Source organism: Scatophagus argus, chromosome 2, assembly GCF_020382885.2.
Source record: "Scatophagus argus isolate fScaArg1 chromosome 2, fScaArg1.pri, whole genome shotgun sequence".
NCBI lineage: Eukaryota > Metazoa > Chordata > Actinopteri > Scatophagidae > Scatophagus > Scatophagus argus.
The window spans coordinates 18,954,148-18,979,284 of NC_058494.1; the positions used below are offsets into that span (position 1 = coordinate 18,954,148).

The 25,137-nt window shown below is 40.9% G+C and overlaps 1 protein-coding gene across 8 annotated transcripts in view; it reads left to right on the plus strand.

Annotated features, from left to right (window-relative positions):
• gab1 (GRB2-associated binding protein 1) overlaps positions 1-25,137 on the plus strand; it is a 48,667-nt gene that overhangs the window by 14,200 nt on the left and 9,330 nt on the right. For 6 of the 8 annotated variants that reach the window (XM_046415931.1, XM_046415949.1, XM_046415914.1 and 3 more), the window contains 4 exons: positions 18,332-18,460; positions 19,015-19,180; positions 21,945-22,170; positions 22,827-23,512. In XM_046415931.1, the coding sequence (XP_046271887.1) occupies positions 18,332-18,460; positions 19,015-19,180; positions 21,945-22,170; positions 22,827-23,512 (1,207 nt within the window). Of the gene's footprint in view, positions 1-4,143; positions 4,809-7,811; positions 8,487-18,331; positions 18,461-19,014; positions 19,181-21,944; positions 22,171-22,826; positions 23,513-25,137 lie in introns of those variants that run through there. The other 2 variants (XM_046415968.1, XM_046415977.1) reach the window with 2 other exon arrangements.

Genomic DNA, 25,137 nt, shown 5'->3' on the forward strand with positions numbered 1-25,137 from the left:
CCCAGAAAGAATTAGAATACGTCATGTACAGACGTTGGTTAAAAAAAACACACACAAAAACAGACCATTTGGAAACAAATATCATTTTGTGTGAAAAGGGCAATACTTTGCTCATGAGATGAAAGTTATTATGGAACTGCTCAGTCTGATTATTTATTTATTTTTTTTAAGATGGGAGAGTTTTTTCTTTTTATTTATTGAACCCTTAAGTGGAATATTGTAGCTGTAGGTTCACAAAGCACTCTTTTTATTAGTGCTTTGTCTTTGTGCTTTTCATGGGAACCAGCTGTGTTTGAGTTATGTTTAAAATTTTTTACAGCCACTTGGTTTTGTTTATCATGGTGGGTTGCTCATCTTGTACCATTTAATTTTGCAGCTAGACTATGTTCTGTTAAAAGTGATCCTCAACCCTTCTGAGATATACGCGCGCACACACACACACACACACACACACACACACATATATATCTCGAACACCTTTGGGTGAACTGAACTGGAACAGAGATTGCGAGCCAGGCCTTTTTGTCCAACATCAGTGCCTGAGCTCATAAATTCTTTTCTGTGTGAATGGGCAAAAATTCCCACAGAAACACTCCAAAATCTTGTGGAAAGCCTTCCCAGAAGAGTGAAAACTGTTACAGCTGCAAAGCTGTTCATGCATTTAGAATGCCATGTTATTAAAGCCCCTGTTGGTGTAATGGTCAGGTGTCCCACTACTTTTGTCTATATAGTGTTCCTCCTTATTATGAGGGAAGGCTCATTTTTCTGTGGCTTTAAGCTTTGTGATGTAACAGCAGAAGGCTGCTGAGGTCAGGGCTTTTTGGGTGGATTGGGTGTTGTGGTTGTTTAAAAGTCAGAACAGTTTATTTTAAAGATGCTTTAAAGCAGTTACTGGATAAATGTGGTGTCAACAGTTGGTCAAATCCTGCCTTTTGGCCTCTCCGCCTCTCTTTTGGAAACTTAAAATGGAAAAATGTATAAATTTGTTCATTGGGCATAACAGAATTGATTGAACGACACAATGGTTCATAGCCTAAAAAGGTTAGTATATGAAGCCTTTAAAGAGAAGCTGTGATGGTGAGTGCAGGTATGAATGAGTGCAAGTTGTTAGAACAAATCTCCAGGCATGTAAGCACACACCCACAGAAGCCAGCCCACAGTTAAAGATAGAGGACATTTTTTCTGTAAAACGCTGACATTGTTTTGGAGCCGTTTGCGTAATGGTTGAGTTGAAAAACATTTTTTTGCATTGTTATCTTTGCTGCCTGTACTGGTGGCTTAAAATGGATGTGGACGAGGGATTCCACGCGTTCTTCAGTAATAGTGAATCACTGTACGGGAATCACATGAACACACATGCAGCACACAACCTCTGAGGTATGTGTTCACACCACACACATTTCCTTTCAACTGAAAGTGAAGTAGTATCATCTGAATGTGACAACAGAGAGTGGAGGTGTGTACCAGTTTCAGGCCACTGGCTGAAAAAGGAGGTGTGTCTTTAACTTAACAGGTCTCGGCATGCTCAACAGCTCAGCTCGTAGAACAGGACACCAAAGATAGTTAATGCACGCACTAAGAACACTTGTGTTTCATTTCTAATCTAAGAAAGACAGGTTATCAAATAACACTTGAATTCATGACAGCATTTGCTAATTCTCTGTCTTTTGAGTTTCCTGCTGTTTAAAGTGTTTCATTAACTGGAAGAACTGGGAACCTAAATTGTCTTGTCCTGCATAACCAGGCGCTGCTTTTTTGTGTGCAACACCACTGGCAAAACAGAATTGCATATCGGAGTCCATTTCCTTATCTGTGTGCACTGCATCTCAAGCCATTTCCTCATGGACGGACTCTAGTAAGAGAGCGACTAATTAGATCATGTCTAAGACAACCTCTCACTGGCCGCTAAATGTGATTTGGAATAATTTTCATTGGGCTGATTGGATTAGACTGCTGCTGCTCACTGCATGGATAAGGATTGGGTTGGACGCAAACACAGAGTGGACTAACAGTATTAACACAGTACCTATTATCCAGCTGTTTCAGGTCTTATTTAATTGCAATCAATGAAAAAGCTTTACAATGTAGAGAATATGCTTTCTATTGCTTCATTGGTATATACTGCATAAGAAGAAAATCAAATTGACCATGGTCTCATTTTAACAAATAAGCCAAACATCCACTCATAACACACACACAGGCCCACCCACTCACCCGCGGATGCATTTCAGGCCTGATTATGGAGAACTCATCCATCTCACCATGCAGTGGTCCCCCTACAGGAAGCATTTGAAGCATCATGAGTCTGCCGCCCAACCCACAACCTGCTGTAGTGTGAAACCTCGGTTTTGCTGAGTTCTGCAAGGCTGTGCAAGTGCATGCTTCTGTTGAAACATTTCACTGTAAAAGTATCTTGGAAGATCCACAATAGTAATCTGTGGAAGGACCCTTTTGTACCTTTTTGACTGCTGCATGTGCAGGAGTGAATGAAAAGTCACACTGCGAATTCAGAGTGGGACGGTGCAAGTTGAATAGTGGCTGGTATTTTTGGTTTTGTCCACCTATCTTGGGCCGATTTATTGTAGGTGTACTGTAGAGTAGTGGCAGTGTGCAGTGGGAGTTGGAGTGGGCAGTTGTTGCCAGGGGAGGTGGTGTGTTATTTTCAGTCCATTGTGTCTACTTCCTGTGGGTCAGGGGTTATTGGAGCAGGGTGTTGCAGACTTTACAGAGTAAAGAGGAGGGGAGGGAAGTCAGCAGGGTAGGCAGGAAAGTAGTCAGACTCACTCGACAACAGTGGCTGGTCAGCATCTTGCTTACATTGCTTTCTCTCGCAATGTTTCTCGTCTTTATTTGTGCAAAACTTGGACTCCTCAGAACCAGGTAAAGAGCCGTAAATTGCATTTTAATGACCTGTGTGGTTGTCATTTAGCATTTTGTTATCATTTGAATACGGTTATCAGCGTTTTGCAAATGTTGTTAGTTTGTTACTCTCGGCAGAGGGTTAGAGATGAATTTAACTACCTAACGATTATTAATCGACTTCAAAATGGAGAAATTTGATGACTCTTACATAACCTGAACATTAATGTTCTGTGGGGTATTGGGTTGTCAAGAGCATGGCTAACTGCACTTGCATTTAGCGTTAGAGCATAATTATTGAATGACTGTCCGTCACGAAAACAAATGTGCTGAAGTATAATCAGATAGTTTGTAAGTTTATAAAAAATAGGACCCAAAGTGTAAAAATATGATGGTGTCTGTCTTTTAAACTCTATAAAGATAAGCGAGAGCCTTCCCCGCACAAAAAGTATCCATCATGAATGCTGCCTCTTCCAGAGAGTGCAGTCATAGCTCTTGTGTGAAGAAAAACTTAACTTGCAGTATTGCATTTCAATAAGAAATCTTGAGACCTTCAGAAACCTGAAAGAGTGAACAAAGTTCATTCTCTAAGCATAATGACTTTGTCCTCGGAAGCCAGGTTTAACTCTGTTTTGTGCTGGGTTGTGTTGTGCCCATGTGCGTATTTTACTGGTTGTTGTAACATATTGTCATGAGTTAGAGAGAGAGAGAGAGAGAGAGGGTGTGTGTGTGTGATTGCACATCATACACTGTGCAATATGCTGGTTAGTTTCATTTCAAACTAAAGATTTTCAATCTGATACTGGCATATTAACGTCAGTTTGTGGTTAGGGATATTTCTGACCACTTCCTTCTGCAGAAATCACACAAATGAAACATAATGTGAGCAAATCATCAACTTTTGTTAATGTGATTTCACCAGGCAATTCCCTTTAGTGTGTTATGCACATCCAAAGATAAGTTAAGGCTAGACTGTTTCATTATGTGGTTTGGAGGAATGAATCCAGTCTTCAGTTTTGTGATCAACTCGCAAGATATTAGCCGTTGCACCCAATGTTAATATAGAAAAAGTTTCTAAAGTTAGCACCAGGCCAACCCCCAAACACAACCACAGTGACAAAAGGAGGCAAAACAGGAAATCTTTTTGCCCAGAGTGTGTGTTGGGAACAGATGACCAGGAAGATAAAAAGCGCTAACAAAGTGGAAACTTCCACTAAGGGATGTTATTTTGCCTTGTGTGTGTGTTTTTTTTTTTTTTTTTCGCCTTTTTTCTGTTTCACAAAGCCCCATGTTTCCTGGAAAACACAGTAAGAGGTAGTTGGTTTAGTTTTGATGAAAAAGCTAATACTGAGAGTGCTGAACAGTTTCCTACATTACACGCAACCACTGACACTTCTGTGCTCCCTCAGTCATACATGATGTGAGGTTGTGTTAATGTTTAAACCTGTTCCCTGTGAGTTAATGCTTTACCCTGGGTGCACAATTTAAGTCTCAGCCTAACCCTGTCTGAAAGCTGTGGAGGTGGCACATGTCAAATGTGGCTGGCAGAAATGTGATTGAATCCCTGTCATCCCTGTTTTCTGAAAAATAAATCCAGTGCAGAACCACTGATCAGTTTTTCGCTTACTCTTGCTGTCATTTGCTACATCCTCCGCACCTTCTCCTTCTCACTCACTTTCTCTGTCTTGGTCTTTCCCTCCCTCTGTCTGTGGAGACTCTAATGAATGATACGGAATGATTACTTGACCGAGAGTTCCTGTCCCCGCCCTACGAGAAGGACTTAGTAGAGCAACTACAGCAATTACACAGTTGGTTATCCAAGACGTTGGAGTAAACACAGCACAGCGGTCCTCCGTATGGTGAAGGCGTAAAGTACAATAGAATTGGTCGATGAGAACACCTCTCCAACAAAGCCTCAGAGAAAAGAATACTCGCTCTTGAAAACTTTGGTAAGCATCGCTGTTTCCTCTGCAGATGTGTTTTTGTCAAAGTTGTGTGCTGCATTTTGTGTAAAGTTCTAAGTTTAAACCTTGTTAAAATATTCCAGACTGTACTTGTGTGTATTAGATCTAATGACAGGGCAGTTTGGTGTGGTTTCTGATCTCAGCCAGAATATTTTGTTTTTGATTTAAAAGAGTTTTAAAAATGATGACATTGTCCTGTTATTAGGTCACCTGTGAAAGCCCATAAATGAAGAACACATGTTTGCCGCTCAGGAGATCTTTCATGAGAGTGTTGGTTTTTGTGAGCGCTGTTTGCAAAGATAGCAGTATGACTACCGAGGTCTGTGTTCTTTGGACGGTTACCGTAGATTGTTAGGGCTGGGGTCAGATGGCGTCTGGCTGGGTGAGAATTTCACAGCTGCACATGAAAGAAGAGCGACTGTGGGATGGTAAATTAAGGGAGAGCGTGAGGACTAGTGTAGATAATGAAGAGAGAGAACAGGCTTGTTTTGATCATAGGTGCTCCTTATGGATCAATGCCCTGTTGATGAGCATGCATATAGGATGTGAGCACACTGATGGATCCCACACTCTCTCAGGAAGCTCTTTATGTATATGCTGCTGCTGAAGGTTGGTGTTTAGAAAAGTTGTTTTCACTTAATGGCCTTGAAGAATTTGGTAATATTAGATGATGTTACCATGCACAGAAAACAGGCACATATGCATATGTTCTGTCTTTACTTTACACAGCAGATGTCGCTTTATTTTTAGCAAAGTGGGAATGCACAAATGCTACCTACATAGTGTATACCCAGCTGCATGAAACAACTGTTCTGTTTTTTTGTATGCTAACTGTTTGTCCTTGTGGACTGAACAGGAGCTCGTGCTGACTCACATTGCTTGAAGTGTCTCTAACGAACCTCATTAACTTACTGTCTTGTTTGTTTCACATTATATCTTGAAAAAATTCATACATTGAACTATTGTGGTTTGCAGCTTTGTTTGTCCATGGGAATAAAAACAAATTGAATAATCTGTTGCAACATGCACTTTTTTAATTTAGATCATAAGATTATAATATGCAAAGCACTAAAACGCCAGCTGACTTCATGGATGAACATGGATGAGTGAATTTCATCTGTTACCAACTACTATCTATGTCAACATGTTAATTATTGCTATATAAATCTATTGTGCTCTGTGGTTGAGGTAGATGATTTGAGCTGTACACAGTTAGACACACGATTGGAAACTGTTGCTACGTACAGTTCTTCTAAATCTTAATTTATGTGAGTGTTTGTGGTTCATCATCATTTAGTCTTCTTGTTATAATCTATCTTGTAATAACTATAACATGAATAGATATGAGCACATACATTATATTAGACCTTGATGTAAAAATGCAAGGTTAGTTCTTCGCAGGTCATTAAAAATGGATGTCTAGTTTCTGAGGAATTCTGGGTATTGAGCTCTGGTTTTTCTGGAAGAATTGAGACTTCAGATTCTCACTTCAGTGTCTCTGACCTGTGTGGGATGATGGGGCGCTTGCACACAAAGCAAGGATGTGATGTTTCAGTTTAACAAAGATTTGTTCTTGTTTTCTCTTGGAGAGGAATGAAGAGGTTGACTCATGCATGGGAGCAGCACTATGCTGTGGACATGGATGATAATTGATCAGCTCGGACCCAGTTGGGAGTTGCATTTTTTGCTGTGGGTGTTTCTAAGATGGACATGTAAGGGTTCAAGAGGACACACAGTCACACCTATGATAGTGTTGCTGTTACTTCTCTATTTTTCCTGGGTGGTCCTATATTTGGCTTGTCCTCACTCTATTTTTCTTTGTTAATTTCCTCTGCTGTCTTTGTCCTCAGTTCTATTATGGTACAAAGAAAATAGACTTTTATATTTCCATCTCAGTGTTTTATTTGGACAATCAGTCTTTGTTGTTTTTCTCGTTTCAGTCTATCTATACAGGACAATGTACTTCTGCAATAGTTCGCTTCTGTCTTGGGGATGGTGGTGGTAAAGCATTGTTGAAGAATGAAATTGAAATTAATCTTCAACTTTGTTGGATAAGATAATCAAATCATGACTCATATCATATCACCCCATTGATTTTATGGAGTAATTGCCCATCGACACTTCCCTGGTTAGGGTTAAAAAGTGGTTAAATGCACATATGTTTATGCTGAAAGTTGCATTTTGTAAAGCTGTCTTGCACGACTTTGCCTCCAAAGGGCTGCCCTGTAAAGTTGCTTGTCTTTGTGCTAAAGAGTGCAGTTTGTCACTGGAGAACAGTACATCCAGCATGCATTTGAAATGTCATTGAAATGCTAAAACACATCATACTACATCAAACCAGCGTATGAAGATGGAGTACAAAACAGTGGCTTGTAAAACAGTGACTGAATATTGGGTGGAAATCTGGCTAATATCTTACTTATTTTTTTCTCCACACTGTAAGCCCTTCATATCTTTTGAGTTTAACAAAACCCAGTCACTGACTACCTGTCTCTTAGCAGAAGGGTCTGGGGTCAGTGGGCTGCCAAGGCAAAGCCTTTGTGAAACAGGCATTTAGAGGAAGCTGTCCGTGCTGTGGCATATCTGACTCTCTTTTTTTTTATATGGAGTGTGCAGCTGGGAAACAGAATCATAAAGTGTCCACAGGAAGATGAGGAAGGCTCAGATCCAGGGAAGAGGACACATCCTTCAGATGCAACACAAGAAAGACAAATACAAGGGATGTGAGTTTCCATTATGAGCTCCGCACAGACCTTCGATTAGCAGTGGAAATGAAGACAGGAAGGTTTCACTGCTGTAATCTGGGGGCGGTGCTACCCTGCTAGAACAGTTAGGACGAACAGATTTCAAAGCCTTCATGAAATGCTGCCGTTGCTTCATTAATGTGATGTATTTGCTCTGGAAATGGGATGTTGGTTGGGCACAACACAGTGAAAGATCATTCAGTGTCATTTGTAGAGAGAAAGACAGTTGGACTGTCCAGTCTACGTAATCACTTGATGTTTACCTCGTCACAACAATCGAGGATCTAAAGAGAGAGTGCATATTGTGAGACCCTTTGTGATTTTCATTATTGTGTTATACAAATAAAATTGAGTTGACCTTCATATTCACTTCTAAAGAATTGTTTCAGACTGTGCGAGTTGTTAAAAACCTTTGGGATCTCTCATGTTGCTGTGTGCCCCTCAATATAAAAACTGTGTCAGATAAGGTCACATTTTTTCTGCAGTGAAACCAGAAAATTCTGTATTAATTCACATGTGATAGTAGTGGTGGCCAAAATTATAAACTCATAAAAACAGGAGCCACTTTGTAAAAAATGGAATAAGTTTGTTGGTGAAAGCAATTATCAATTGCTGTTTATCAGTGTGCACTCCAGCTTGATTTCTGAAGTAGCACACCCTCAAGCCCCACCCCCTTTGATTTACCAGTGACAGTTAAGAGGGTCTGGGACAACCTGATTACATAGAACAGGAAGTCAGAGAAGGGAGAGGTCACAAACTACAGACCCTCAGACACACACTGCAGCACACGATAAAGTCCGAAGGCGCAAACAAAAACAAAAACAAGATGACACTTGCTTACTCACTTTCTGTTACTCAGTAACAGAAATACTACAGGGCGCAGAGTGAAAACAACTTTAGTGGATATACAGCTTGCAAGGTAGGCTCTCGGTTTTTTGCTCAAGTCATGAAAATATTCAGTTGTGGATAGCCTTTAAACATTTGTTGGAGTATTGAATAGCTTGTCTTGTTATTCTGCTGAGCTCTGTGGTGCACTATCTCAGTCTTGGTGATTTCTGTTAGTGTGTGAGCTAAAAAGTTGGCCATGCAAACTTTCTCCCTCTAATCACATGAATGTTAGTGTCTCTATATGCAACATTTTTCCCCACATACAGAGAAGGATGATTCTTTAGCACCAGTCCTGTGGGATCATGGCAAAGTGCTCATTAGTTCATCAGAGTTTGTTTAGAGATAATAATGTCATTCTATTTCTTTACCTTATAAAAGGCAGAACATTGTATCTTTAAAAAGCCAGTGTTACCAGTTCATGACACTGTCTGGGTTTAGAGAGAAGTAGGCATCGCAACTTAACATTTGAGTACACAGGTGTAATATGTACAGGAATGCAGGTTTTTGAACAGAATCTCTCAGTGATTTATTCTTTTTTCCCCAAACAGTTTTCTCCTCAGCTGCATGCTGGATTCTCATCTATATTGGCACTTGTTTGATCGAGTTGAAGTGATGACGTGATTTAAAAACCAAGTTAAGAAAACTGGTGGTTAAATTAGCTGACTATAAACCACTGTCCAGGATGCTGGACCTCAAGCATGCATATCTTTCATGGAAGTCCCCTCTGCTTCCAGCAGGCGGAGGGCTGATGACGTTGGCTGAACAACCTCACTTTAGCCAAAGGCCATGCACTCTTACTTGTACGTTAACTGCCCTCTCTAGTGCTCAAGGAGGTAAAAATAGCTGTTTAGCAAGAATCCCAGTCATGTCTCGCTAACAAAGACTGATTTATACAAGTTGCGGCACTAAGCATAGAGGATCTTTTGTCCCACCCCTCCTTCTCCTTCTGCAGACCTCGTCACCAAGGCCATGAGCGCCAAAATCTCTGACGCTCTTGACACTTCTCTCTTAGAACGGCTTTTGTTCAGCATAGTCCTACGGCTGTGATAGTGAGGTTTAGGGAAGCACTGTGGTCTAAAAGATTGCGTATTTGTTTACTGCATTTGGGTCCGATTGCAGTGTCATGGAAATAGTTTGTAATTTTTTTTTGCTCTTTTGCGTCAGCAAATGCTATTATTTGATATTCTGTTATTTGCTCAAGTAATTGAAAATGTCACACAGTTCCAGAAATTCATTCTTTGACTTTTGTCTCCTCTCAAACCCCCCAAAACAGCACTTTGAAAGAAGGTGTGAATTTGTTTTGAGGCTGCTTGACTGCTGTGATTGTGCTGTAATTGATATGAGACAAAAAGGAGTATTCCTGTTTTGGTGTTGCTGAAGCTTGACCTCTCACTGACTCGTTCTTTAACGTTAAACAATTCATGGTGGCTATTGAGACAGGAAAAACTATTTGTTCAGGTACCTGAGGTATCACAAAGGTTCACAGCTGAAGGTATTTTACCATTGTGGACCGAAGCCATTGAAATGAATAAGGCAAGATGTAGTGAATTTCATATATATTTTTCCTTATGGATGCTGACAAAGATTACAGCACCTGATGCTTCATTTACATTTTTCTCACCTCGCTGTAAGTGTCAGTCTTTCTAATGAGACTGCTTTGAAGAGTATGCAGATAAATGCTGACACACTGGCTACTTTCCTATGTTAATTTTCCTGCTTAGGCGAGAGAAAGAGAGACTGTGTCGATGTCAATGCTGGAGAGATTTTTTTCTTTATCAGTTGACCATAGGAGGTGGCCTGTTGTCTTTGTGTCCATAATAAAAAGAAGTGATTTCTGCCAGATTAAATAATAGCACATACTGATTTGTTCTGTTATCACCAAAATCTTGACCTTCTCTCCCTTGTCTGTACCATGTCTCTTCGTTGCTCTATCCCTTGCTCTGTGTTTTAATAAGGAACAAACAGAGAAGCCGTCCTAGTCAAGATGAGTCAGTGCAGCTGGGGTGCAGGTCATTTACCCGCAGCCCACTCAGACGGGACAGATGGCCAGGCCACTCTCATGCTGCTAAGTGCTAACTGTGCATCCAGAGTGTGTGAGCTAAGCTAATGCTAACACTTCATAGGTGAACTGGAGTGGAGAAAGCGCAGATAATGCTATCAAAACATTTATCTACTGTTTGGAGGAGATGAATAATGCACCAGGAAAAAAATATATAAAACATATCATTTGTCAGATCTCATTTAATTCCATGCACCAAGGCACTGGGATTCATTGTCTTTTTTTTTTTTTTTTTTTTAGTTTTATGTGCCTTGTGATGCAGATTCCACTTGGGAGTGCACAATAATGATACAATCCAGTTGGTAAACAGTTTTTCATTTTTCACTGTATGTCATGCTTATAATGAGTCTCACATTCTAAATCACACACAGATTCTCTCCACAAAGTATGCCCAAGTTTTAGCTTTAACTATATGAGGGGCAGCACAGTGGTCCGGTTGTTAACACTGTTGCCAAGCTGGCACAGTTTGGGTTTGAACCTGCCAGCTGGTTTGGGCCCTTCTGCGTGGGGTTCGCATGTTCTCCCTGCTTCTGTGGTCCTTCCTACAGTCCAGAGACATACAGATTAGGTTAATTGGCGACTAAAGAGACAAACGGAAAAAATATTTATGTACTCTGAGTTTAATTTGTTTGTCATAACGTCATACTGGAAAAGGGGCCAAAATTATCCAGTGTGATAGGGATATATGTGTCAGCCCTTTGATGAACTGGCAAACTGTCTAGGGTGTACACGGCCACCCGATTAATGTCAGCCTCCCTGCAAAGGCAGTCATAAGCAGTCATAGATAATGGATGATTAACTGTATTTTTGCAGCAGTGCATAGTATTTGGTAGTGTATTAGATGTAAAAATGTGAAAATGCACCTTTGAGGACTAAAACTGCATTAGATTCTCCAAATTGTGGTTAACTGTTGATAGGGTAAGTTGTCCATAGTAACCTGTAATTGCCACATACAGGAGCCTTCCTGATTGGAAGTGTGTTTGCGTGAAAGTTAGGGTTAATAACATATTTTAAAAGCAAAACCTGCTTACCTGTGCCCAAAGTTTCCTAATTCTGGTTTGACAGGTGTGAGTCGCCATTTTTGTTATTTACATTTATCATGTTATTGTTAAGTTTTCTTAAATGTGAATCAGATATGAGGTATTTGGATATGGTCAGTGATTGCAATGATGTGCAGTACTTTTGGAACCACTGTGAAATTACTTTTAGGTTGGATGTTCAAAACACATTCTCTCCAGAGTGACCACCTATTGAATGCACAAACTAGCTCTAACTTTTACATGGTGCTTGAACAGCTTGTATGACTATAGCATTTGCCACAGACACATTGAATAGCTAACCCAGTCGCACAAAGCGCATACTTATAGCAGTGAACAGCAACTCCCAGAGCTGAAGAACAAATGCTGCAACGACAGGCTGTCGTTCAGCACTTAAATCAGTTAGGACTAGGCACCCTTCCACAGTTAAAAGTAACTGCAAGTGCAGGTTGCCTTTTCAGAATGAGGTTTGGGTGTGTTTGTGAAGGCTATTTTGCTTGTGCTCATGTGATTGTGGTAGATTTAAGAGAGTGGTTTATTTTTATATTTGATAAACTCAAAAAACTAAGACAGCTTGTTGAATGTAGCGAACTCATTGCTCACACATATCTCCCAGCTGGAATTGTGGAGCAGTCAGTGTAATCAGGCAGCCTGTGTTCATGTGTTTTGGAGGAGAGGCTTTGGAGAGACTCCTGAAGGGAGGAGTTGGGATTTTTTCGGTTGGATAGTTTCAAAATCTAGCTACTGTTGCTTGTCTCTCCAACTTCACCAACCACAGCTTCAAACCTTTGCTGTTTTGCAGTGAAAGCATGTCTGAGAATACACGTTTATCGACATAAAGTAACCAATCTAATTGGTCATCTAGCTAGTGTCCTTTTAACCACCCTTGTATTTGTCCATTTCATTTGATATTGAAAGCAGAGACATGTTGTGCCTTCATTAACGCCTACCGTCACACATGAACTACTTCAACACCAGTAACAAAGAAACAGCACACCTGTCCATGTCCTTAAGATACAGTCTTTTGTAATGATCCAGTTGCTGCTGCTGCAGAAATGTGGAAACCCAGAGGCCTGTCTCAGTGTAATTTACCATTAGAGATATGGATGATGAGTTTAAGTATGCAGTTTAACAGCCTGTGATGACCATATATTCGCATTAGCAATTAGTGCACTTAAAGGCTTTTTAGGCTGCATTAAGCCATCTAAACCATGGAGCACAATTAGCCTTTTAAGCGCAGTAAAACTGGAGTCGGTGGAGCTTGAGAGGATGGCAGGATGGTTCACCAGCAACTAGATTCAAGTATTTAGACTAATAATAAGCTAGATCACAATAAATTAGATCGTCAGCTCTTGTAATAGAGGCTGGTTTTGCCACAGGTTTGTATTTTTAGTGGCTTCGGGCTAAAGCATAATTCACTGTCTGTTTTTCTGTGTCTTACTGCATTTGGGAGTCTTGCCATGTCTGTAATTAACACACGATGGTTCCATATTGTCTCATTCATTTCTCTATTTAGTATGAGTTTTGACATCTGACATGGGAATGCAATAGTTCTTTTCATGCTTTATAGACGTCAGCATGGATAGCTTTTGTTATTATGTCTCTGTGGATGCCAGTCACTGTCTCAAAGGAGTAGTTCAGCACATATTCTCTACTCTATAGAGTACTGGAGTTGAGAGTTATATCACAACAAATGGCAAGAAAAAAAACCAATGTTGTTTTATGAGGGAGATATGTGCAGATCTAAAGCGATCTCTCCCCGCTGGTACACTCAGAGCAGAATCTGGTTCATGCCTCCTGAATCCCCAGCCATGGCCGCCGGCTCTCTCCTCCAGAGCTTCCCGCATCTCAGCAGCTGAGCAATGAAGTGCCCCTGCTCGGCCCTCCCTAAACATTTCTCGACTTTTTTGCTCAAGCTATCAGAAATGTTTCTATTTCCTTGTACTGATGTATGGTTAGTACTTGAATGATCCCAAGGGTCATTTTGGCCATCCTTTTGACAGAAATTAAACTGGATAATGTGAGATGTCCTTAGACATGATGTGTATTACTAGTGGGTGACTGACCTACATTTTGTAAGCATGAGAAGAATTTAGGGACAAAGTTACAAGCTTCAATGATGAACTATATCAGGACTACACACTGTCCCTTTTGACCTTTTTTCTCCCTTGTTAAGCAGTTAACCTACTTCTTTCTACCTTTGCCTTTGTCATCATCCAGTGATGTTTGTGAGGTGGCCTCTGATGGCAGCGTGACTCCACTCAGTTGGCATCTCCTCCTCCTCCAACCCTCACTGCCTTCCCCTGTCATCGCCTTAGTCAGACCTTCAGTGCCCTCTCTGTCTGACCCTTATAGGCTGGTCGGCAAATAGAGCATGTCTTCCTGTGCCTCACCCTATCAGAAGACACTAGCATACTTGGAAAAGGGGGAGGGGGGTAGAAAGGGGGGTTGGTGGGGACAGCTGCCATGCTATGGGAGCCCTCCCCATCCCAGTTCAGTATCGTCCCATGCCGTCCCATTCCCAACCCTGGGGCAGTGTGCACTAGACTCCTACAAGTTGCAGTGAGCTCTGTGATCATTGAGTGAGCTCAGTGGTTCTGAATCTGTTGTTGGATCATTAAGGAAGACTAGAATGGATGTATGGATTTTCTGTGACCATTAAGGACTACAGTCTGTTGGGATATAACATTCATTCAACACTACACTGGCTACAATGGAATATGTGAAACACAAAGCAGTACTAGATGCTTCATCATGTTCTTTTTGAGCCTTTACAAGAGGTATGTAATGGTGGACAGCTACTCAGTATTTGGCAAAGGTCATGTGGTGATGCTGTTACAGTGTGTGTTTGTAGCATTGGGTTCAAGGTACTCTGCTGTGGTTTTGGTTCTGTCGTGTTGAGGGGCACTGCATGTGTAGATTTTTATGTGATTGTATCACTGTTCAAATGGTTCTGTCGACATAAGTTTTTGTCTGAATCTCAATCTCAATCTGAAGTGCTTCACTCTTAGCAATGCTGGTTCTTGTAAGACCATATAAACAAGTAACTCAGTTCACTTAATCTAGTCAGGAAAAGAGACCAAAATAACATGGTTCAATTTTTGCTTTTTTTTTTTTTTTTTTTTTAAATCGGTTTCCAACAAGTCTGGCACAACAGCGCTGATTTCGGTGCAGGTTTCACAGAATAAAATATTACTGTGGCAGCATTTCAGAGGCAAGACAAGATGATTGATAACATGTGGCCTGAATCCAATGTACCCAAGTTAAGTCCAATAAAATAAATTAATCTATATATGTTTCCCCTGCTGAACTATAGTGTATATCCCTAATATAGTTTGAATCTGCCTGTATTTGCTCAAAATATGATGGGAGATAGAGAATAAATCTGTTTACTGACCAGCTGCAATTTACAGTAACCAGGGTATTGCAAGCTATGTGCTCATAAAGTATGACTGTACCGCTCTGAATTATGTTTTATGTTTAGTTTTTGTAGGTCCCAAGCTGTATGACATCATCAAAGTTTTGTGTAATATTCTTGCTCATATTATTGCTCTTCACCTGTAAAGTATGCTGCTCTGTCTCCAGTAGACTTGTCTGTGTTTGCGGTTGGTCATAAGCTGCAAACACCTCATCTTTTATGAGAACATGATCATGTGTATATCGGGAAATCCTGCGTTGACTTACCGAGTTGATAACCACCTTTGTTTAATCGCCTAGCAAGATTGCGGTTGTTGGGATTAGTGAAGCCAGATAATAACAAGATATCATGGGTATGTTCAACTTGCTTCACAGTGCAGGTCTCAAGTGTCTTCTGTGCGTATAAACATGTTAAGTATCTGAATGTGTGTAAATGAAACACAACACACATCAGGTGAGATCTGCATGTATGGAGCTGTGTTGGTGTGTCCTTTAGGGAAGAAAAGAATTGTGCTGTACTACTTCATACTATGGGTGGTGTTTTCATTTGTGTACCATTATTTTTATGCATTATGCACAAATCGATGGTATAGGCCTAAAACAGTGCAAGTGTCTATAATTGTGGATGAAGAAATCTGTGTTAAAGCCCACAGATGGAGGAGAGATGCTCAAGCTACCACACAGCTTGTCGTCCTAGAGCCACTACTGTTTGTAACCATGCTAATGTGGCAGTGCAGAAACTGCAGATTCTCATCTCGCCTGAATCTCATATTACTGCTTTTTAAACATAGCTATTATCATATAACCCATCACCTGTGGATTTAAAATATTATTATTATTTATTTTGATCCCGGACATTTTTTGTGGGTCTCCATAGTTTTAATGATTTTATAATATCATTTATTCTCCAATTTTTTTAGATGAATTTCACCTGTACATAATTTCCTTGATGTACTAATTGTGACTCATGACATTTCTTTTTTATCTTGAGTATTCCTTTATTGTTTGCCATAGTTATCTGTTTCTTTCATTTATGATTTTTATGGATGATTTATGTGACTTGTGTACTATTATGTATACCAGTATTCTATTGCAACCCCTTTACAGAAGCACATCTTTATGATAATCTGGGTATCAGTCTTATCAAGTACTGTGCTTGGAGCAGTTTGATTTTTAATTGTGCCCGCACTATAGAGCACTGCCACCTGTGTGATGTTTGGGTTGGTCTGCTCATATAAAATCTAATGAAGATCTCTGAGGTTCAGTTTGAATTTTGGATGACTTGTAAAAAGATTTTTGTTGCGTTTCTGTTTACCTTTTAACTGTAATTGATGTGTTGTTTTCTGAGCATTTTTAAAGGAACTCCTCCATGACTGTTGAGCAGTTGGGCGTCACTTGTATCTGTCTTCAGCATGTACAACTTACCCAGTTGTCAACACTCTCACCCTGGGCGGGCCTGGAACTCACTGTAACCTAAGCTCTTGGTCCTTCTGTTCCCCACAGGGTAACTTGACCCAAGTTTGCTTTGTCATGTGCCAGAGAGAGAGGATCCCTCTCCACACCCACCGTCTTTGTCTGACCAACCCAACACAGATGTGTCTGCGTTGTGTTGTGTTTTCACACATTCACTTTAGCCTTTATAGTTAAATTTGGTATTTAAGTGAGCCTTTCTCAAAGGATGGAGGTTTAATAGGTTTAAGCCTCATTTGGACTATGTGGGCGTGTTTGTGATTATATAATACAATCCTTTTGAGCTACAGTGTGAAACGTGCTGTGTGAGTGCAGTGTCAGTGTGGGCTTTGAATGGTGTTTTTTTTTTCCTTTCCCCAGCATGTAACTGTGTTTTGAATTTTTTTGTGTGTTTTCTGCACATGTGATTCTTGTATGTCCATGTGCTTTCCCTGAGAAAACCAAGGGCTTTGCAGGTTACTTGTTTCTTCATTTTGTTTTTGGAGGGAAAGGTCTGAGACTCTTCATGCTGTCTCAATACAGGACTTGGCCCACTAACAAAGGGCACCCTGTAGATGGAAAAATAGCTAAGGGATGAAAGAAACGAAGCCCACAGCACTATTAATACGGTCAAAATCTTACCCCAAATAACAACAACAAAGCTTTAGTTTGCGTTCCTCAAACTCTGTTGGTATGCTTCCTGATCTGTCTGATCTTTGTTGTTTGTCTTCCTGATCTTGTCTGTCAAATTCCAATTTCAAACAGCACTGGCAAAGTTTCTGGTATTCAGTTGATTATCTGATTTTTTGGTCAAATGAAACTTAACACAAAGAGTCCATACAAACTTGCCCTGGCTTCAGTAATTGGAGGATGTAAAGTATCTTAGGTTAGACTCCTTATCTTATGGCAAAATTCAGCAGTCTCTCAGACAAGTCTTGGTAGTATTTTGTGGAGAGTTTTTTTTTTTTAACTGAATGTTCAGTGTAACTGCCATGAATCAGCAAAACCGAGAGTTCATGACCTCCTTCAGTCTGCATTTAAATGAATCACTGCTGGATATGTTCTCTAAATAAAACTACAAACACCGTGAGGTGGAAAATACACTCTAGAAACACTGCAGATTCAGCTTAATGCCAACACTATTCTTCCTCTGGCTTTTTATTTCTTTATTTAAGAGGCTTTTCACTTTTTTTTATTTAAATCTTTTATATGGCTGCTATGCATGATATGCGAACAAGTTCTGATGCTGTAACGTTTGTTTTCTCTGCCAGTAAAATGCCTCTGTATTTTAAATCACAGTGCAGTACTGGGGATCTCAAAAATCTGTTAAAATCTTTTAAATTACCCCATACACGAAGGGATGTAAAATGGTCTTATTGTCTATCTCATTAACAGACTTGATGTAGTTTCGGACAGGACAAGCCATGTTATTGCTAAACAGTTTTTTATTCATGTACAGTGAGTGTACATGTCATAACTCTCATCTGCTCTCTTTTTGTCTTTTTTCTTCTATCTGCTATGCTTGAAGTTGAACTCTCCTGTCTGCTTTGTGGTGCCTTTTTCTCACAGACATCACATCCCATTTGAAAGAGGAGACTTAATTGCTGGTTTCTCTTTATAGGTTTTGGTTATTCACCCCAATCAGGGTGCTAGACCAAACTATGTGGCTTTTGTTCTGGTTGACCCAGACACATATTTCTGGTCACGGGCCTCTTCCCTCTGGCTCTGAGTATTCTTCAGCGAAGGGCATTGCAGCTGGTGGAGAATGCACACAGAGACACAAGCTATGCTAAGACACATTGGCTAAACTGGAAAAATAAAGCATTTGGCCAGCTTGTGGTCAGTGAGAATGTAGCAGTCATTGTTAGGACATACATAATAACCTTTGGCCTCGTTTCTGTGCTCACCCTGCAGGCATGGAAGAAGCGGTGGTTTGTTCTTCGCAGTGGCCGTCTGACGGGCGACCCAGATGTGTTGGAGTACTACAAGAATGACCATGCCAAGAAGCCCATCCGCGTGATTGATCTCAACTTGTGTGAGCAGGTATGGCTCACACAACCTCACATCAACCTATAAAAAATGCCCAGTTCCTTGTTTCTGCATATGTAATTCCTTTTTTTTGAATTAGTCCAATTTTGTGTACTTACAGTGTATACACTGTATGTAATCATGGTTTTATATTTAGGGCATTTGCATTGATAACAGAGCACAAACTGGTGCTAATGTTTAACATGTGGCAAGTGCAAGTGAAAATGCCTGACACAGTTTTGTAAACCGCCATCCAATGTCTTCAAATTGCTTGTTTTCTTCAGTCTAGCAGTCCAAAATCCAAAGATGACAGTTATATTATACAGACAGTTAAGTAAATAATCACAACTGAGAGGTTACAGCTAGAGAATGTTTTGCAGCTATGCTTGAAAAATTGCCTGAATATTAAAACTTTTATTAAAGTTAATTTTGTGGCAATCAGCTAAGCAATCAGTGAACTTATTATATGCTGTTTCTCCCGTAGTGTTCTCTTTGGCTGTAATTACAATCAGTTATTTTTTCTTGACTGGTGCCATAACTAAATTAAATCATGTTTGTTGCCCCTCCAGGTGGACGCTGGGCTGACGTTCAACAAGAAAGACTTGGAGCACAGCTTCATATTTGACATCAAGACCATTGACCGTGTCTTCTACTTGGTGGCTGACACAGAGGAGGAGATGAATAAGTGGGTTCGCTGCATCTGCGACATCTGTGGTTTTAACCCCACTGATGACGGTGAGGATTGCCTTTTTTTCACTGAGGTAATGGCAGCTGGAATTGAGGGAAGACACCATGTCAAGTGAAGACACCATCTTTCTCACTAGAAATTATTCACTGAAATTGTACATGTCAGTATAGTTATGACTTCCATTTCACTGAAAGCTGCATTTATTACCTTTTTATTAAATTCTTATCCTGTTAGCCTTTGACTGGAGTCTGCAATTACATTGCTAATAGGGCTAAAGATGCATTATGGCCAGCAATACCATTTGGTTGTAGACTAATATGTTCTTAAAATGATGAAATATCATTAAAATGAGCTCTAGGTTGCAACCGCTATGAAGGAATAAGGGCACACACCTTTCTGTCCACTGATATCTGAAGTTAATATATTTTACACTTAGTTACTGTCCAAGTTACCAGCACTGATATTTGATTGGTCTCTGTTTTGATGCCATTATTGTACCTCTTAGATATCTGTCTTTGTTTCTGTGAGGGAGTTAGGTGAACCAGCTGAATGTGCCAGTAGGCCTCTATTCACCATAGTTCTCAGCTGAGGCCCAATCATCCATGTGTTGATCCATGTGTTGTGTGGAGGCTCACGTTACTCTTGTCCCCAGTACTGGATAATCAAAGCATTGTGTGCCTGTTGGTCTCACTGCCCTGCTTTCGTTCTTTCCCTGTTATCTGGTTCTCATTCTCTCGGTCACAGGTTTTTGTTTCTCTCTGTATGTGTCTGTGTTTGAGCCCAATTTCATCTTTCATGATTTCCGCCTCAGTCTTGGTCTTTTATACTTTCACCCCATTCCTTGACTAAATCTGTAAGCATTTTACTGAGAATTTATGTAAAAGTTAGACTAACTTACTGTCTGTCTGACATATCACGCCACTGAGATTCTTGTAGGAGAGGAATGTATTTTCAAACCTGGCTTCTGAGTCACTGATTATGCTGCTTCAAGGTTGTCCTCTCCACAGTATTGTGCTTTGCCTCCTCCTCTGTCACACAGCTAGAGTTGCAGGGCAACCCTGATAACAACATTCACGGCACCTCTTCAACAGGATTAATGGAAATGGCTGTTAAAGCCCTGATGTACAAACAAACAATAAGCCTTTTCAAGATTGAAGCTGGGTCTAAAGACCACTATTATGGTACATAGCCTTCCTCACAGTTCTTATTACTAAAGATTGTCCCTGGCTCTACCTTTTGAGCTTGCTTGCACTTCCTTGCATTAAAGATCCAACTCCCACTCTTCTGTTGTGTGTGGCCACGCTAAAGTGCTTCATGACTGGACAGATATTAGTGGAGGAAACATTAGGAAGTCCGGGGGACGGAGGCTCTGAGAGACAGTGTAGGAGGTGTAGATGAGCATGAGCAGAGGGGATTTTCCCTTTTCCTGTATGAGTCCGCACATGAAGCTTCAACAAACAAATGAGAAAAGGGAAGAATATGGCAGAGGAGGAGATTGAAGCAAATGATGCTTATTAAAGAGAGAAATTTACTTTTAAAAGAAGAGAAACCGGAGACCTTGTGTGTGATAAAACCATGTCAGTTATAGAAAAAGAGTGGGAGGAAAACTGTGAAAATGGAGAAAAAAGTGGAAAGATGTGGAATGAAAACAGATATATTTCACAGAGTACACTCATCAGCCATGTTGGCTGTCAGTGGAGTACAACAATCAGCTTGAGCAGAAGGGTATGAAAAGGACTCTGATATTTGAAAACTCAGTGTGACAAAGCAGAGACCTTGAGGAAATGCTGTCTGAGAAGGAGTGTGTGGGCATCGTATTCAGGCTCTCTACAAACAAATTAAACTTTTAAGTGGTTTTCGTATGTGTATGCGTTTGTGACTGCAGCATGCCTCAGCTTGATATTAGCCATTGGTTCCAGTTTTATTTAGAGAATAGTTTTACACATATATCAGGTTCTTCCACTCAAGCTAGACGGTGTACTGTGTTTGAAAAGGTTTAATTTCCCCCAGGAAATCCACCCAAGTAGGAGGTGAAGCTGTGTGTTCCTGTGGCTCATTGGATCTATTTAGAAGGGGCACTTGGCAGCTTTGCTTTGGGACTGAGTTTAAAACAGCATAGTGCGGTGAGCTATTCCAAGGAGATATCTGAGATCTGTCCTCTGTCCAGAGACGCAAAGTTGATATGTCAGTCAAAATGCCGCTGGTGACTATAGACTATTACATCAGAAATGGGTTGCTAGGACACATCTTGAGTTGACAATGGCAAACTTACTGGCAGCTTAAGGTTTATTTTCTCCCTAATATCATCAGTCACTAACATTACCTGCACTCTATAAACTTATAGGTCCACAATACAGTTTTTGACTTCCTTGGATCACTGGTGGTTCAGTAGGGTCACACACTGACAAAAAGTTGGAAGAGACATAGTAGAAATACAAAAAAACACAACATCGTGGTTATGATCCAACCTTGCATTTATAAAGGAAACAGATACAACTTATGAATCCAGTATGTTCACTCTAAGTCCATCTGAAGTGAATAAAGAAGCTGTGGCTTTTCCCTAGCTGGTGAGTATCTATCCATCTTCAAACATGTCCGACAGGTATCTAATGTGGGCTTTGTGATGCCCTGATTAACAACTGCAAAACCACTGTGCCGTGTGTAAGCATGATCAGTCAGAGTCATCTGCTGAGCCGAGTCTGACAGGTCTTGATGGCATGGAGCACACGTGGTTTGATAAACGAAAGGAGATAACACATAAACCTTCTTGAACAGGAGCCTTAACCCAGCTATCTGATTTCTCTCCTCCAGAGGCAGCAAAAGCTGCTCACCAGTCAGCCATCGGAGGCCTGGTGGTTGATACCCCCCCACATCCAGCTCTGGTTAATATTGTTGGTCCAGCAGCGGTGCTGTCCAACGTGCCCCCTCCATACCAGCCGGTCAGTGTACGACACCTGGACTCTCAGTCCAGTTCAGAAGAGCCGCAGGATTACTTGTGGCTAGTCAACTGTGAGAGCAAAAAGCCTGAACCCAACAGGTAGGTTTGTTTTTTGTGTTTATGAGGCTCCTTACATGCTGTGCTCGAGTGCTACACTGTGACACGAGCTTCTCTTTGTACATTGCTCCGGCTGATTCCTTCCTTTATGTTTTTTTTTGTTTTTGTACATTTCATCTGTGCTGCTACTCTCATCCTTCTCTTTGCTGTGTGGTGTGTAGCGCAGTGCAGCTTCACTCTCCATTGGAGGGAGACTGGGAGTATTTGCTCCTGGAGGAGTGTGAGAGCAAGACTCTTCCTCCCCAGGCTACTCTGTGAGTGGCCAGCCATGTAGCTGGAACTGCCTGCTCGTGTGCTGTGCTCGCTCAGCTGTAGAATTACATGACTTCTGTAGATGATTATTAGTGCTGGATTTGAGGTGTTGTAGATCAGAACAGGTTGAGCTGTACTTTACCTAACACTGGATTAATTTTGCCATTTCCTGCATGTTTGGAAATTACCCAGCCTAGTCCTTTACTTGACCTAAACAGAGGTGCTGAGTGCTAAGGGACGTCTCTATTTAACCTCAGGTTACTAACTATGGCTTGCAGACAGTGTTGTGAAAGCTTACCATGACGGAGTGGATTCCTTAGCTTCTCTAAATCAATTGAGAACATTTAATTCTCTGGTTCATATCTGTGTTCTCCTTATCTTCTCAGAGCCTATGCTGAGTGTTCCAAGTCTACCTCTTCAGAGACAGACCTGAATGACAACCTCCCCTCTCACCGCACACCCACGTCCTCCTCTTCCTCAGCTAAACACACCTCGCACAATGGCTTCTTCCCACAGTACCCGGCCCCTACCTCCGCCTCGTCCATCTATGACTCGCCTCCATCTCGCGGTGCCTCACTCTCAACTGACAGCGGCCTTTACCACCTCCCCCGCAGCTACTCCCAGGACACTGTGCTGCTCCCAAAGTCGGCCTCCTCCCCTTCGGCCCATCCGGAGAGCGGGGATGGCTCTGAGCTCTATGTTTTCAACACACCATCGCGGAAGACCTCAATGGAGACACAAATGCGCAACCTTTCCATCAGTTATGATATCCCACCTACACCTGGTGCAAACTGTACCTACCAGGTGCCCCGCACTTTGTCATCGTCGACAGCGGTAGGAGGCTCAGAGGGTGGGGGAGATGTAGTACCCCCCCCTAGGCCACCCAAGCCTTCGCTCAGTTCCACCTCAGGACCCCCACCACCCCCTGCTGAGCGCTCACCTACGGACACCTATCATGTGCCCCGCTCGGCATCAGAGACGGATGGAAACTACTGTGTGCCTACTAGTGCTGGGAATAAGGCTTTACGCAGCAACACGATTGGCACTGTGGACTGTTCACGCCTACGCAAAGGTTGGTGTCAGGGAGAGTTTTGTTTTTTCTCTTTCTCTTCTAGTTGTTAGGAGTAGAGATTTCCTCTCTTTTGTAAGACTGCTATGAAATTAGAAAGTATTCTTTATGGTCTTGAAATATTTAAATCTAATTATAGTGTTTAACAGGACACACACGTTCACAAAGCCCTGTTCCTTTATTAGAATTTGACCTTTATGTGCAGTGATATTTTGCGTCACTATAAGGCTTTTGCACAGCTTTTATTTGGGCATTTGTTACCCTTTTCACTTTTTTTCCTTAATGATACGAGACACCACCAGAGCTCTTGGGATGCTTTCTGCTAGCTGCAATCCCTTTCACCTTTATCTGTTCTGTTCACAGTCACAAACTGAACACAGAGCAGGCAGTTTTCGGCATGTCTTTAGGGCTTTGATAATTAAGAAACTTGACAGTGCTTTTTGCACCTATTCCAGTCCTATCTATTGCTTATCATACTCAGTTCTAACATGTCACATCATACAACCAATGAGATACATTAAGGATCATATTAATGTGTCCTCACTTGTGGACAAGTACGGGCCAACGCTCGAGGGACAGATATCTTTGGCTAGTTAGCATTTTCTGTTGCACATAGTCTGTACTGTAGGCTCACTAACCTTGGGCGCCTTGGTCCTCTAAAAACAGCAGACATAAATGTGATAAAATATTGTATTATGTATTAAAGAAGGGATTTGCAATTTTATGTAACAAATTTACAGTTTTTTTTGTCAAGATACCTGTTAAGTAAGGATGGATACATTATATATTCTTCCACTTACTCCTCCCTCTTGTGGTGACAAATGTCATTACAAAAGTATTATTGGCAAGATAATTGTTTATAAAAGCCAAAGAGAGTCTCAAATATGGTGGTGAAAGTCAGTAGGCAGTCTTACCTGTACTGAAAGCTGTCAGACATGTTATTGCACATATAGTGAATGTCTCAGCTTCATCAGATAATGCGTTGTGTGAAATCACAATGGAGTCGAGGCTGTTCTGAATCTTTCTCCTAACTTAAGACTGGATTGTATGAATTTATTTATGCATTGCATCTTCATGGATTGTTTATATCCAATTTCATGTGACCAATTTGAAACTATATTTTTGTTTATTTTGAGGCAGTTGCAGTATTTGAAACAAATGGCATGTCTCATTGTAATCTTTCCCTTACACAGTCTTTGCCTACCAGTTCTGCAGCTGATGCTCTCGTTTGCATGACAGGCTTTTCCTAGCATTGCTGTGGTTCTTGTAGCAGTGGAGGACAATGAGCAAAAGAAAAAAAAAAACAAACGATAACAATGTGCTACACAGTAGCGCTTTTACAGATAGATGCTGAGCTCTATCCCTCTGAATAAAACCATTTTTACAGATGAAAACATACAGCATTCTGTTGTGTGTATTATTAGGTTTATGCTATAGCAGATTTGATTGAATGTCATGATAAAGCTCTGATATTGGAAGACTAATATTATATGCTCTTGTTCTTCACTGTCTGATAAAAATCATTAAGTGTTAAATATTGAATCCCATCAGTTTGCACTACATCATTATGTATATTGCAATAGAACATAATTGCAATACACATAATTTTTCAATTGGGTAATGTTAGT